Raw genomic sequence first — 16,302 nt, 5'->3', positions numbered from 1 at the left:
TATAACTTGGAGGAATGAACACAAGCACTTCATTCATTTTTAGTCTCTTGAAATTTCTAAAATGTATTTAACTCCTGTGTTTCATTTTAAAGTTTTTACCAAGTTCTGTTTTTTTTTTCATCAGAAATATTTGGATGTCATATTTCATCTAAAAGTCCATTTTCTCCCTGGAGAATTATACTCACTTTTTTTCTGGGCAAGTTATTCCTAGTTATGAGCTTACTTTATGTCTTTTAGATTATGGTATCCCAAACTTTTCTTATTTGTTATAGTAGCTGCCAAATCTTGTGTGTCCTGTGATTTCTAGATACTTGAACTTTCCTTCTGCATGCTTCCAGTATTTTTTTTTCTTCTTTTTAACCTGGAAATGGACTTCTGGCTTACATTTGTGGAAATTTTCATTTTGGGATGTCTTTCAGGTGACCAGTAGGATTCTTTATATTTTAATTTTGCCTTCCAGTTCTAACACAAGAATCTTAAGGAGAAAAAGTGCTTATTCCACTTTTATAGACGGGAAGAAAAAGTTGACTGTCAAGTCAGAAGTCTTTGAGAATGCTAAGCATAGTATTTGGATGTCTGAAAAATGGAGCAGATGATTAGGTTGAAGTATGCCCTACTCCTGACTAATCTTTTGACCTTCCAGTATCTGGATGCCTAGCATATTATGGAAGTATAAATTTTCTCTTCTGGACAATGATGACTTAACTAGTCAAAATCTTTTCTATGGAGGAATGCTGTGCTAATTACATGGATGACTATTTTGATTTGTAATTTTAACCTTTTGCCTGGTTCACTGCTCCCACCCACCCTCCAGGGTTTCTGCATCCTTGTTAACCCTTCACACAGACTGGCCAACAGAAAACATTTGAGTCAGGCAGCTTCCTCACAATGCTCTTTGAAGAGTCTAGATCTGAAAACTTCACCCTGAACCTCTTCCAGACCTGAACATTAAGGAGAGCTTACATAGGACTTTGCTTTATGAGTCTTCACTCACTATTTTAAAGGGCAGCCAATCAAATCAAAAAAAAAGGATTGAGTTGGTCTTAAATGCAAGACCCACATATGTCTTACCTCCCACACATATTGGCATTATAACCCTCAGCAATTATAATCTCTTTAGGTAATTTCTAAAACAAGGAAGTTGCAAAGGGAAAACAAGATGTAGTCCCTGTTCTTTTGCTTCTTTAGGAACATATTCTAACAGACAGACTTCTGCGTCAGAGGGGAAATGGCCTTATGGAAGGACAAGTAGGAACTGGTATCTAGCCAATATGGTGAAATTTTTTCCTCTTATCACAAAGCTGTAAGATGGAATATCATTCATTATTAAAGATTATCTTCTCCAACTCTAAGAATCTGGAATACCTAGATGGCTGAGGCTTTAACTTGAGAAAATTTTATCCAGAATACCTTGCATATTAAGATATTAAAGCAGTTGGATCCATAGCTCAGACCATAATCCAGATCTCCCAATGATTGCTTCCTGGAATTCCTGCTCCCTTCAGATGGTGAGGGGAGTTTGCAGAGAACAGCTTCCTTTGAAAAAGTGAAAACAAAGCCTCGGGCCATGTCACCAGTTCCTTGCCTGGACAGTCCTGTGCAAGGCTGTTCAGCTAACCCTTTGTAGAATATGAGCAAGACATCAGAGAACTCTTTCTTGCTGCAGTCAGCACTAAAGAACTTGGATTCATCCTTGAGGTGACACTGCCTCCCAGAGGCCCGCACCTGGTGCTGCACCTATAACAGGGAAATCTCAAGGCTCAGGAAATGGATTGGCTGCTAGGAATAGGTTTTGTCCTCCAGCCACTAATGACCTACAAGCCTCTTCCCAATGGTATGTGTGGCTAATCCAAAGTATAAGGATAGAATGTGTCAGTGTGGAGTTGGGATTCCCAGCCAGCCAGAAAGGAGGAACAAGGGGAAGGAGGCTGTTTATATACTGACTTTTGTGCTGAACAGTAATTCTGACTTGTATGGAGTTACTACACTGTTGTACCATCCTCAAGAAGATGTTCTCAAGTGGGATCAGTCTTAAGAACTGTTATTTTAGCTTTATTTTAAGGAGATTCTTGGGAGTCTAACCAAGATCCAATTCCTGATTTCCATCTCCTTTCCCTATCAGGTCTCTTCTCAGTTTTTAAAAGGAATGAAAATAGGTTAAGGCCACTACCACAATTTCCAAATACCTTACACATAGTAGGTATTCATTAAAATGCTCCCTGAAAATATTTTTACCATCTGGCATAAACAGAAACTATGACATCTTTGAAGCTGCCTTCCTCCCCCCCCCCGCAGCAAAGTTGGAAGGCGCATTTCGATTTTTGGCCAAATGAGGAGCTGCACCGAGGGTAGTGATTTCACTTTAATTTTGTTATTATAATGAATAAATGATAAGTAACACAGCATAAGAAACCAATAAAACTTTTGTCTTTCAAGACTGGAAGATTACATGCAAATGGTAACTCAAAAAGGGAGACAAATTACCTTCAAGTCCCAAACTGTTCTTATGAGTTTGAATATACAAGAAACATCACACAAATTAATAAAAATTCCAAAACTATGGATGAGAGAAATGATTTTTTAAATATAATGTATACGCAAGGATGCTACTAATCGATTTCCCCGAAATACTCAAAATTAAGAGCATTGTAGAACTGAGAATTCAAATTTGCTCCCTCAATGCGCCCATACCCATGTTTCCTTCTAAATGAGTCTAGCTTTTCTAGAAAAGCACTTAAGAATACTTTCTCTACTTTGGTGGCCTCACTTAGAAGTCTTGTAGGTTTCTTCTTCATGCTTTCCTTGGGTCTTTTCACCTACCCCTGGCTAGGGAGGGTGCAGGTAAATCCATCTTTCTGCTTAGTCATTCATATCCAGATCAAATTCAGGATACAGCTCCTTGGTGGTCACACCTCTGATCTGGCTAAAATAGCAGAATGATGTCATGAGAGAAATGAAAATTAGGAAAGAAGATGCTGTCAAAATCCTGGCATGAAAATGACCTGATATTTTTGAACACAAACTCCTCAAACCCATCTTGTCAAATTCAAATTTTTCACCTAAAGTTTCAAGACTTCCATTTATCAATCCTCACATTTTTTACTCCATTCATTTTTCCCTGTGACTCTTTCCTACAAGGTTAAACCAATTTCTATGCTCTTAATTCTTTTTTCTTTTGGGCCCAGATCATCATCTCATCCATGCACAAATACTGAAAGATTACACCTCAGCATTCTCCTCTTGGAAGAAGTCTGGTCTGATGACACCCAATTCACTTTTTTCCCTCCAATTTACCCTTTCAATTCCAAATTCTCTCCCTCTTCTTCCCCTCTTCACTGAGAAAAAAATAAAAAATCTGTTATAAAAACTTACAGTCATGGAAAATACATTTCCACATCAGCCATGTTCCAAAAAATGCATGAAAGAAAATATATTTTTATACCAGAGGGCTTTATCCCCTTTATCAAAGAGCTCTCCCTTATAACTGAATAAAAAAAGGGGGAATCCCCCAAACAAAACCAACATATCCAGTCAAATGTTATATTCAGTATTGTTCCACACACCAAAAAGGTCAGGAAATGCATTCTCATATCTCTCCTTTGAGGTCAACTTGTTCATTATAATTTTTTTGAACTTTAGTAGCAAACACTGGATTGTACATAAAGATAACAAATCTGTTATGTTCACTATAATTTCATAATATTACACTTAATTTCTTACTGTTCTTTCTCTCTCACTGTTATTGCACGGTGTTTCCCTGGTTCTGCTTGCTTCCTTTTGTTGTAGTTCATAAACCTGCTTTTCTGTATTCTTCATAGACATTGTTTCTTATAGTGCAATATTATTCTATCATGTTAATATACAAACAATGTATTCAGCCATTCCTCAATGGATGGGCAGGAACTCTGTTTCCAGGTCTTTGCTACTTTGAAAAATGCTACTTCTCAAGAAGAAAATAACAGAAAGGAGAAAAAGAGGGGAAGAATAATTCAAAAGAAGATAGGTCAAAGGAAGAATTGACCCTAACCAAAACAAACTCTAATTATACAAAGATATTAAGAGGTTTTTTTTTGAGGGGCAAAGCATAGCAATCTGAGGGTATGCCCATAAATGGATGAAAAGTTATGGTATATAAATGTGATGAAACACTACTATGCTGTAAGAAATAATGAAGGAGATGTTCAGAGAAAACTAGGGAAAATTCCATGAACTGATACAGAATTAAGTTAGGAGAACAATTTATATAACATGATAAAATCAAATGAAATTATGAATTTTTACCACAGTAATGACCAACATGATTCCAGAGGACTAATGATGAAACATGATGTTACTTCCTGACAAGGAGGTAGACTCAAGAGTACAGAATGAGATAAATATTTTTTTGGATATGACCAATATAGAAATTTGTTTTCCTCTAGTTTTCAATTAGAAGAAGTGGGGGTGGGAGATGGAACATGGAGATTGGGGTAGGAATGAGAGTAAATTTTTGCTGACTGAAAAAAACTTTTATTTAAAAAAAGTTACTATAAACATTTTGATGTATATGTTGCTTTTTTGTTTTATTACTGATATATAAGGGGCATGTATGTAATTAGTACTTGTCTCTTTGGATCAAAGGATACAACTATTTTAGTCACTTTTTTAGTATAATCCCAACTGTTTGCCAAACTGATTAGATCAATTCACAACTTTATTAAGTATTTTCTTATGCCTTTCTTTCTGAAAGCCTCCAACACTGACTATTCCCATCTTTTATCATATTTGGATGTGAGGTGAAACCCTAAGAATTGTTTTGATTTTCACTTCTAATTATTAGTTATTTGGAACAATTATTCACATGGTTGTTTGCAATTTTCCTCTTGATGTCTATTCATATCCTTTGGGGAATGACTTAAGTTATATACTACATTTGTGATAGTTTCTTATATGTCTTGATTATTAGACATATATATCTGATATGTAAGTATGCATCAGACATACTTGATGCAAAAAAAATTTTCCCCATTGACTATTACATTGCATCTAGAAACAGACTATATGCAAATGTGTTTTTTAACTCAATTTTAATAATCCATAGAACATAAAATACTTGGGAGAAGTATTTGACAAGAACTGGAAGGCAGTTTAGTAAGTTTAAATTAACGTCTACAATATAATGTATAAGTTCAAAATGGATAAGAGACCTGACAATTAAAAATCACATCATTAAAAAAATTAGAAGAGAATCAGATTGGGTACCTTTTCGTAGCTATAGTAAGAGGGAAATTCTCCAAGTTTCACAGAACTGTCCTTAAAGACCTATGGGCTTCTGCTAGCCCTCATAAAATAAGTGAACAGATCTTCTGACAACAATCTAAAATGATTATTAATTGCTAAATAGCTCTCTGTGTATATACAACAGGATAGACTGTAGATGAAGTTGGAGAAGAGCTTAAAAGAAAAGAGCTTGAAACAAACTGGATGCTCTTCATTTGGGGAATGACTGAATGAAATGATGTTCCAAAAATGGAATAGTGTATTATTGTCTCATAAGAAATTAGGAATGTGAAGAATTAACGAGAAATATGGGAAGACTTATACAATCTTATGTATAGTGAGTTGTATAGGATCAGAACAACTAACAAGATGATTACAGTAATGTAAAGTGAAAGAGGAAAGACTTCATGAAACAGGTCTCATCTCCCTTAGTAAAGAAATAATGGAAAAATGGTAAATGCATTTCCAGACTTGGCCAACGTGTTGGTTTATTTTGCTTGTTTACATTTATAACAATGAAAAGCTTCCATTTTAGGGGGTGTTTTTGGGTTGTGATGGAAATGCTATAAAAAAAAAAAAAGGGAAAGTATGATTAAATACTACCTTGTTAAATTTAATACATACTTTGAAAAATGTATGTAAAATAAGTTCAGCTTCATATATGAGCCTCTTTTACTCTGTATCTTGAAATGTCTGTTGAGTTCATAATTAAAAAGGAATTTAAGAAGAATTTAAAAGCACATCTATAGCTTTATTCTACATCCATACAGGATTATACCTAGTCATCCCAGATAGACACCCAAGTTATGACTAAAAGCTTCCACAGAAAGAGATTCTTAGTAGATACAAAATGGATAATTGAGCAAAAAAGAGCTGTTCTGTTTTTTTTAAGGTTGCTGCATTAACAAGTTAGCAACTGGAAACATTTAAAGCTCTTCAGTTATCTACCAGAGTTGGGTGAGGAAATTATCAAAAGACTATCCCCATTTAAGACTTAAGGAAATCACAGACATCTATCACAACCTAAAAGCCCCTAAAATCTTCTTAAATGTGCAACTGGTATTGAGTTAAAGACAAGGAATTAGAAGAATATACACAAAGCAGTGACAACAGAGTTGAAAGTATTGGATTACTCTAGGAAAGACAAAGACAATGGATATGGAGAGGATAGAGGTGCTATCTGAATTCAGGAAATTTCCAATCACTCACCTAATTTTCCCATTAACATCTGGCCCACATCTTTAATGTCATTGTATTCATGAAGCAGGGAAATGTGGTCGTCCAACTCAGATACAACATAGCCTCTGAGAAACACAGAAAGACATGGAGATAATAGAAAAGTTGTAAAAAAAAATTAGAGATTGCAATAGAAATCTAGAATAACATGTCTCCTAAAGTAAAATGACATGTAGACAGGGGCTTGGTGGTCATGAATAAAGCATTGGAATTAGATAGTAACAGTTCTACATTTATTGGCTATGTGACCACTGACAAAACACTTCTCTGAACCAGTTTCCTTATCTATAAGATGGTGTTAATATTTATACAGGCTACTTTACAGTGAATTTGTAAGGGAAGTCTTTAAAAAGCTATAGAAATATGATTTACTGTTACCCAGCAAAGAAACTAGGGTTGGATTGCGTGAGAACAAAGGAGGAAAGAGAGGGCTATGCTTTTCTCATTAACTATTTGTAGAGAAAGCTCAAAAATTCAGGGAATTGAAAGATCCTTTAGTCTGACATCTCTCTCTTTTTTTAATTTAATAGTTTTTTTTCCAATTACATGTAAAGATAGTTTACAACATTAAACTTTTGTAAGATTTTAAGTTCTAGATTTTTCTCCTTTCCCCATCCCCAAGACAGCAAGCAATTTGATATAGGTTATATATGTACAACTTTCATTTTATAATTGAGGGAAATTAAAGAAGGAGTGAAGTGAGTAGGCCATAGTTGCACAGAGCAGAATGGGCAGATCACATTTGAACTCCAATCTTCTGATGTCAAATCTCACATTTATTTCACCACATGGTGCTGTTTTGAAAAACACTTTAGAACTCTGCAAGAAAAGTGATTAAACTGTTTATAGTCTGCCATAGGGAACACACTGTAGGATTTATACTCCAAATGGGTGAATGAGAAACAATCTCTAAGTAACAAATGTATTCGTAAGAGCATTATCTGTAATAAGAAAAGCTGCTAACAAAATATGTGCCCAACAAGTGGTCAACAGCTGAACAAAGAAACTATATTAATACCATGGAATGTTATTATGCTATAAGGAATGATGGATATCATTCATAGAATTCATATAAGTGTGGGAAGGTCCAGGAAGCATGATGCCAAATGAAAGAAGCATAGCCAAAACCGCTGGACATAGGGACTACAACAATGTCAAAAATAACACCAAGTTAAGTCATATACTTTATTTGTGGGTCAAATTCAATGAGCAATGTTGGTATAGAATTATTAAAGGATAGATTCTTCCTTTTTATTAACTGATAAATGACAAAAGAGGAAAGTGACAAGATCAATATCAATCACTGGATTAGGTTCACTCTAATGTTCTGGAGGAATATACTGTGTGTGTGTGTGTGTGTGTGTGTGTAGAGAGGGAAGAAACTTGTGTCAAAATAAAACATTAAAAAATAGTGTACTTGGGAGAGAGTACAACATGAATATGGATATCTATATAGAATGCAAATATCAATTCTTACTCAAACAGTAAAAGCTAGCCAATTTATCATATTCAATATTAATCCAACAAGCAGCTTAGGAAAGAGTTCCAAGAGGGTCTTAAATACTAAAATAGAAGTTTGAGGTATCTTTGTAAATGGTGCCTTTTCTATCACCTAGGTCCCTGCTCTTTTCACGCTCCTCTTTTTTATTATAACAAAAAAAAACAACTACAAACTATTTACTTTTGGTGGAAGGAATAATATAGATTCTAAGAGGCTAGTGAAATATAGGTTAAGGTACTGATTTGATTTTCAAAATTTGTGAGCTCCCTTCCAAAGACTCTTTGAAGTTTAAGTAGTTTTATGAACTCTACAAGGGAAAGGAACTCTAGAAATACAAAGTTCTCAATCCACCGATTCAAAGAGTAAAACTCATGACAGTCTAACTCCTATGTCTCAACCTCGTACCCAAAATGCCTGATGATGCTATTTTGTAAGTATTCTTACAATCTTTTTCAGGTGTGTATCTCCTAGTTCAATAATTGAATTTAAGAGGTAGAATCAACCTTTCCAATTATCTAGTCCAACCCTCTTAGAGAAGGAAAATGAAGGTGTGACAGATAAAACAAGTTAGTTCTAGAGTCAAATGTTAGGTCTAGCGTTTTGTTACCACACCATTAGTATTCCCAAGGGAAGAGGTTGGGCCTCCTTCCATAAACTGGAAAATTCCCTATGGAAGAGATCATGTGGTATAGCACAGAGGCCACATGTAGAGTCAGAAAACAATGAGGTTCTAGTCCTGACCCTGCTACTTATTAGCTATAAAACACGGGGAAAGTCTGTCTGATTCCCAGCTTCTTTATCTATAAAAGCGGGACACTAAGGTTTGTACTATAACTTTACTGAGGTTTTGTGAGCCTCAAACTAATGTTTATAAACTGTAAAATGATGTACATCTGTGCTACTATTCTTCCTTCCTTCTTACAACATCCTTTGAACACTTAACATGATGCTTTGTATATTGTGGGTCCTCGGACTATGTTATTTAATAAACAAATCCCAGACACAGGTGAAGTGTTTCACAACAAATTTAGTAATAAATGTACTCAGCCATCAACTGGGAGATCTCTTGATCCAAGGTATCTCTCTTTTGCTTTAGCTCCTGGATTTCCAGCCTTAGGGATTCCTCATTTGTCTCATTAGCCTGGCCAAATTTGGGAGTAGGCATCTAAATGGCATAACAAGAAAAGATGTGAGTATTGACCTACCTATCTGCCAATATAATAAGTCTTCTAGTATCCATATCAACTGAATTTCTGAGTTCTCTTTCCAATTCTCTCCTGCCAAAAGCAGAATAGTACAGTGGAAAGGCCCTTGGCTTAGAGTTGACACTTTCAGGCTGTATGCATAGCCTTAACTCATCTGATATCCCAGAACAATTCCTCTATCTCAGTTTGCACTACCTACTTCCCAGGATTGTTGTAAAGAAAGGACTTTGTAAAACTTCAAGTGCTATAAGAATTTTACCTTTCTATCTACCAAGTGACAAGGGTTGGGATTAGAGTTTTTTCAGTACTTTCCTCTTTAGTCTTTCTTTCTTCTTAGAGACAGCTTGGAGGAAAAATAAGAAAGCGAGAGACTTAAGGTTTAAAGAGTAGCCCCCCTGGAACATGTCCTTAGAATGATTCAGAAGGAATTGAAGAAGATAATTCAAGATGAAGAATAGGAAAAACTAATTCTTGACAAAGAATAATGAAATTATTCCTTGAGGTTCAATGAACTGCCATAGATTATCCCATATATCTCCTTGATATCTCTGGACCTCAATTATCTATAAAATGATGAGATTAGACTAGATGATTTATGCCAAGCACAGTGGGAATGCTAACAGGGATTAAAAGTTAAATAACAGTCACGAAGGACTGTTAAATTTAATTTACTAAAGGAAATTATAATGGACCAAAAAACAGGCCCTTCCCCACCTCCTACACACTAGAATGAAGGTATAATCTCTGAGAAGGCATTAACAGCTAGCAGAGAATTGTGAAAAAAGGTGGCATTTGAACTGAGTTTTGAAAGAAGTCATGGATTGGCACTCCAGGCATGGAGGACAGCCAGTGTAAAAGTACAGAGATGGGAGATAGAGTACTGTGTGTGAAGGACACAAGTACCCCAGTTTGGTTAGACAGTAAAGAAAGATGTGGTAAAAGACTATAAAGATAGGAAGGGACCAGATTGTGAAGAATTTTAAGTATCAGAGAGATTTACAGTTGATACTAAAGTAACAGGAAATCACTCAGGTTTACTGAGAAGAGAGGAAAGAATGATATGATCACCCTGTAGTTTCAGAAAATCATTTGGCAGCTGTGAGGGAAAATGGATTTGAGTAAAGTGAGACTTGAGGCAGGAATACCAATTAGTAAGGTATTTCAATAGTGATGAGGGTTTGAACTAGAGTGACAGGTTGTATAAGCAGAGAGAAGGGTAGAGATGCAAGAGAAGATGATGTAATGAAAGAAACAATAAGACTGTAAAGGAAAAGAGGAGTCAGGGATAACCTGTGAACCTAGGTGACTGGATAAGCAATATGCCCTGTGGAGTAATTCAGAAGAGGGGTTGATTTGGGGAAGAAATAAAAAATCATGAATTCTGTTTTAGACATGTTGAATTTGTGATACTTAAGAAAAAAAGAGTTTAAAATGTAGAATAGTGTTGATGATGCAAAATTTCAGCTTAAGAAAGACAAGAACTGATTATATAGATCTAGAAGTCTTTTGCATAAATTTGCCAATTTAACTCATGGGAGTTTATATGTTCACCAGGTGAGAGAATGTAGCAAAGAAAGAAAAAAGCATAAGACAAAACTCTGGGGTAAACCTGCAGCTGATGGAGGAAAACATGGATGGAAATTCAGCAAACGAACAATTTGGAATTATGCAAAATCACTACTAAGTCTTGTATCCTAAAAGGATGAAAGGAAAAGAACTTACATAAGCAAATCTATTTATAGAAGCTCTTTCTTGTGGTGGCAAAAAACTAGAAATTGATAGGTTGCCTATGAATTAGGGAATGGCTAAACAAGTTGTGATATGTGATTCTGATGAAATATCATTATGCTTTAAGAAATTATAAAGGGGATGGTTTCAGAAAAACCTAAAACTCATATAAGCCAATACAAAGTAAAGTGAGCAGAACTAGAACATTGTACATAATAACTACAATATTGTAATGACTCAGCTGTTAAAGACTTAGCTACTCTAATCAATACAGTGATCCAAGACAATTCCAAAAGGTTCACAAAGAAAATTGATGAATTCTGAATTAGGAGGATGACTGAAGCATACTTTTTTTTCCTTTTTTTTTTTTTTGGCAACATAGTTAATATGGAAATATATTCGTATGAATTCATATGTATAATTCATATTACTTGCCTTGTCAATGGATAAGGGAGAACGAGAATAGAGAATCCAGAATTTTAAAAAATGAATGTTAAAAAAATATATATTCCCCCCCAATTTAAAAAAAACATATTTAAAGTTTTGAGTTCCAAATTCTATCCTTCCATCACTCCCTGAGATGGATATATAGCTTATCCATATGCAATTATGTGAAACATTTCCATATTAGTCACAAATAAAAGGAAAAAAAAGAAAGAAAGAGAAAATAGCATGCTTCAGTTAGTATTCAATCAATATCAATTCTTTCTCTGGAAGAGGATACTATGCCTTATCATTAGTCTTTTGGGATCATCTAGAATTATTTATTGCTGAGAACTAAGTCATCACAATTAATCATCATACAATATTGCTGTTAATATATACAAAGTTCTCCTGGTTCTGTTCACTTCACTATGAATCAGTTCATATATCTTTCCAGGTTTTTCTGAAATCTTCCTGTGTTATTTCTTATAGCACAATAATATTACATTTCAAACATATATTGCACCTTATTTAGCTATGACCCAGTTGATGAGCCTCCCTTTGAGTTCCAATTTTTAAAAAAAGCTGCTATAGATACTTTCATGCAAATAGGTCCTTTCCCCTTTTTTTGGATGCCTTTGAGATACAAAGTATTATTGCTGGATCAACGAATATGCAATTTTATAGCCCTTTGGTCATAGTTCCAAATTGCTCTCAAGAATGGTTGGATCATTTTTCTTGTGCAGCAGAATAATTGTCAAAATATGTATAAATATTTTAACATGTCTAATATATATTGGTTTGCTTGCCATCTAGAGGAGGGGATGAGGGTAAAGAGAAAAGCTGAAACACAAGGCTATGCAAGGGTCAATGTTGTCAAATTATCCATGCATATGTTTTGAAAATAAAAAGTTTTAAAAATTAAAAAAAAAAAAGGAAATATGTATAGAAGAATTGCCATATATTCAATTACTTGCTGTCTAAAGCAGAGGATGAAGAGGAGAAAAAAATTTGGAACACAAAGTTTTGCAAGAGTGAATGTCAAAAGTTATTTAAAAATTTTTTTTAAAATAAAAAAACACACTAGAATATAGCCTAAAAAGAATACAGAGAAACACGTAAAGACTTATATGAACTGATGCAAAGTCAAATAAAGCAGAACCAAGAAAACAAAAAACAAACAAAAAATGGAAGAATTAGTTCACACAGTTGTTTCAATGAATTAGTATCCCAGTTTTCTTTCATCCCGTCTAATATCCAATATAAAACTTAATTTTAAAAATATTTAAAACGTGTAGAAAAAACAGTTGAGATCCTTAACTGAGAAGGTGGAAAAGAGGGGGAGGTATGGGAGGTTTGAGGAAAGAAGATAAAACATGAAATAGTATCTGTGCAAAATGGGATAGAGCATCAATTAGGGAGGAATAAAAAGATTGCTTTGCTACAGGAAGAGTCTCATTAAGGTTAGATAATCTAAATTCGTAATGTATCCAGTCAGCTTGGTTGCATGATACTCTTCAGCTTTATTCAGCAACACAAATAGGATTATGAAAAGTAGGTGGTAGGAGTAATGTGAAGTTAATTTTGGGCAAGGCATGATTGTCAATGGGACAAAGCAGTAAGGAAAAAATGGAGTCAAACTGCTTAACACAAGATCAAAGTAGAGAAAGTACTGAAGACTGGATAGACTAGAAGTCATTATGAGATGAAGAACAGATTTAGGAGGGGTAAAATATAGGGAAAGATGGAATGATAGGCTACAAGAGGAATATGAGAGCTTTTCATTGTGAAGGTACGCATGGAGATAGAATGATAACCATTCCTGGAGATAAATCAGGGGATTTGAGGATATGCTAAATACTGAATGCTTTGAGAAAGAAATGAGAATGACCTGGGACTAATTAATGCTAGCCACCATGATTTTGCTTTTTTAAAAAGATCACAAAATGCTTCTAATCTAACTTCTACTGAAATTGCCTTAAAATTAGGGATAATATTAACTTTTTTTTCTTAAGGAAAAAAAAAGTAGGATTCAGATAAATAAAAAGGAAGAGCATCCCAGGCTGGGGTAAATACAGAGAAGGAAATGAACTTGGCATTTTGGGGGGACAATGAAACCAGCATGACTGGAAGAAACATTTAGAAATGAGATTGGAAAAGTAGAATAAGGGGGCAGCTATGTGTACAATGGATAGAGAACTAGCCCTGAGGTCAAGAGGATCTGAGTTCAAATCTGATCTCAGATATTTAACCTAGCTGTGTGACCCTGGGCAAGTCACCTAAATACAATTGTCTCAGGAAAAAATAAACTTACAATTTAAAAAAAAGAAAAGCAGAACAAGACCAGATTGTATAAAGTCTTATATAATTGGCTCAGAAGTTGCTTCTGCGTATCAAACTGATCTTTTAGCTATTTAGGCGTTATTAAAGGTCTTTGAGCTTGAGAGTAATGTGATGCGTTTTAACAAAATTAATCTGGAAATGACAGTGTAAATGATGAGCTGGAGGGAAAACATAATAAGAATAAGGAGGCCAATAGTTCATATATAAGGAGGTTAAGAACCTGAACTAGAGCTGTTTCAATGGAAATGAAAAGGGACAGGTAAGAAAGGCATTACAAAGAAGAACATAAAGAATCTGAGAAACCTGGGGATAAGAGAGAGGGAAAGATCACAGATGATTGCATGGAAGTCAGGAAGAAGCCGCAAATCTGACAAGACAAAACTGATGAGATCAGTTTTAGATGCAGTGATTGTAACTAGTGAGATGAAAGCAAGACACTAAATGGAAAAATATCCAGGATGCAGTTGGAAATGTAAAACTCATATTAAAGGCCTGAATGAAAGAAACAGATTTGGAAATCATTAGCATAAGTGATGACCAAGCAGTAAAAGAAATGACCATTGAAAACCACAGAGTAAATTATCAAGTATAGAAAGAGAAGAATAGGGAATTTAGAAAAAGAAGTCAGAGGAATGAATAGTCAAGTAATTGAAAAAAGCAGAACAGTATTAACTCATAAAGTGGGAAGAGAGTTCTATGAGGGAAGCAGCAAAGAATTTCTGCAAGGAGGTAAGAAGAATGAAGGATTAAAAAAAAAAAAGGCCACTGGGGATGAGTAGAAAGGGCAGAAATAAGACTGCCAAGAGTTAAAGTGCAAGTGGGTGATGAAGGCAGCAGGTTGGTTTGGCAAAAAATGGTAAAGGAGAAATAGGATGGTAACTAGTGGGGCAGTAGGATTAAACAAAGTTTTTTGTCTATTTTTCTCCTCTCTCAAGATTGGGGAGACCTGTGTTTTTAAAGGTAGAGCGGAAGCAACCAGTTGGGAGGTAAAAATTGTAGAGAGAAATTATAGAACAAGGTTCTAAGGAAAGCAGAGGGAAGTTACATCACAGCAGTCTTTTTCTTGATCTCTTTGATTCTGTAACAGAAATTTTCACAGCATCTTTTCCAAATCTTTCCTTTTCTCATGCCTCTAGTGTCTTCTTCCACCTATACAACAAGATGTATGTTGCCATAATAAACATGTTGCTTATTAAATGTATGATGAAGTGAAGACTTATCTGCCTCCTACTTGTCTAAAGGTAACAGATCCAGGCAGGAAATCTGATGTTATTTCATGTAATTTCCACTTATCTCAAAATATTTCTCCCTCTATGTTTTGTCATCCTCACCTTACTCAGATGAAGTGCTGTCCAAAGCTAACCTAATTATTTTGAGATAAGTGGAAATTACATGAAATAACATCAGATTTCCTGCCTGGATCTGTTACCTTTAGACAAGTAGGAGGCAGATAAGTCTTCACTTCATCATACATTTAATAAGCAACATGTTTATTATGGCAACATACATCTTGTTGTATAGGTGGAAGAAGACACTAGAGGCATGAGAAAAGGAAAGATTTGGAAAAGATGCTGTGAAAATTTCTATTACAGAATCAAAGAGATCAAGAAAAAGACTGCTGCGATGTAACTGAGGAGGCCCAGAGAGATTGGGGAAAGATATACCACCTGTATGGCACGAGGAGGAAAGAAGGATGTAAGAGTGCGTGCAGACATACTCACAGGGGATCGAAAAGCCGCTGAATGGCGTTTGGAGAGTCCCAATCGTGCCCTGGAAAGCAACCAAGGAAAAGGGATGGTTAGGACCCAGGATTTGCGGGGCGAGGGAAGACTTGAAAGCCCGGGAGCCCTCTGGAAGTGAAGACAGGTGGGAAAGGGAAACTAGACCAAGTGGTTCAGGCCAGGGCATTTGGGATGGGATGGGAAGGGATAAGGAGAGTCTACTCCAAGGGGAGAGATCCATAAGCGGTGTCTCAGAGGCGCCGAGGGTCCCTGGGGGAAAAATGTATCAATGGAAAGGGATGGATCCTTGAATTGGTTTCTTTAAAGGGGATTGAGGTCTAGGATAAGAATTCGCTGAAGGTCGGTCTGTTAAAGGAGGAATCGGATCTTGAGATGGAAGTTTCTGAAGTGGATAGGATCTATGGGGACTGCTCAGGATGGGCGAGTAGGAAAGGAAGAACAAGCACTTATTAAGCGCCCACTGAAACAGCGACCGTGCTAGGCGCTCAGTTTGGAGGACGGGTCGTGGAAGGGACGGAGGTCTCTTGAGGAGGGTTTTTCTGAAGGATGCCGGATTTCTGGGGAGGGATCCAAGAGGAGACTCTTCTCCGTCGCACCTCCGGAGGCCCGGGGTCCTGGGCTCCCCTCCCGAGGGTTTCTGCAGCGAGTGGGACTCCAGGACTGCCAGGGAGTAGAGAAGCGGGCAGGCCGAGGCTCGCTCCTGGTCTAGGACGAGCGCACTCTCGCAGAGGAGGTAGGAAAGCCCGCGCCAGTCAGAGTGTAATCTGAAGGAATAGAAATGCTGGAGCCAAGTAGCATCGCGGGCGGGGCTGGACGACGCGCGCGCGAGAGAGTACTAGAGATCGGCGCAGGCGCAGGCGCAGAC

At 36.2% G+C, this 16,302-nt stretch overlaps 1 protein-coding gene across 1 annotated transcript; it reads right to left on the bottom strand.

Moving 5' to 3' along the window:
- Positions 1-2,344: 2,344 nt before the first annotated feature.
- On the bottom strand, positions 2,345-16,204 carry SWI5 (SWI5 homologous recombination repair protein). Its single transcript, XM_051980101.1, has 5 exons — positions 16,034-16,204; positions 15,417-15,465; positions 9,040-9,161; positions 6,469-6,563; positions 2,345-5,822 (listed from the first exon to the last, which is right to left on the bottom strand). The coding sequence occupies exons 3-5, from the start codon at positions 9,159-9,161 to the stop codon at positions 5,791-5,793; spliced, it is 249 nt and encodes an 82-aa protein (XP_051836061.1). The 5' UTR covers positions 15,417-15,465; positions 16,034-16,204; the 3' UTR covers positions 2,345-5,790.
- Positions 16,205-16,302: the final 98 nt, after the last annotated feature.

Source organism: Antechinus flavipes, chromosome 2, assembly GCF_016432865.1.
Source record: "Antechinus flavipes isolate AdamAnt ecotype Samford, QLD, Australia chromosome 2, AdamAnt_v2, whole genome shotgun sequence".
In the NCBI taxonomy this organism is placed as follows: Eukaryota; Metazoa; Chordata; class Mammalia; order Dasyuromorphia; family Dasyuridae; genus Antechinus; species Antechinus flavipes.
This window is presented reverse-complemented; position numbering and strand designations above follow the sequence as displayed.

Coding starts and splice junctions, on each gene's coding strand:
- SWI5 (XM_051980101.1), bottom strand. CDS start 9,161: ATGCCTACTCCCAAATTTGGCCAGGCTAATGAGACAAATGAGGAATCC. Junction 6,564..9,039: donor ATCTCCCAGTTGATGGCTGA/GTACATTTATTA, acceptor TGTGTTTCTCAG/AGGCTATGTTGTATCTGAGT. Junction 5,823..6,468: donor GATGTTAATGGGAAAATTAG/GTGAGTGATTGG, acceptor TTTTTTTTATAG/CATTTCCATCACAACCCAAA.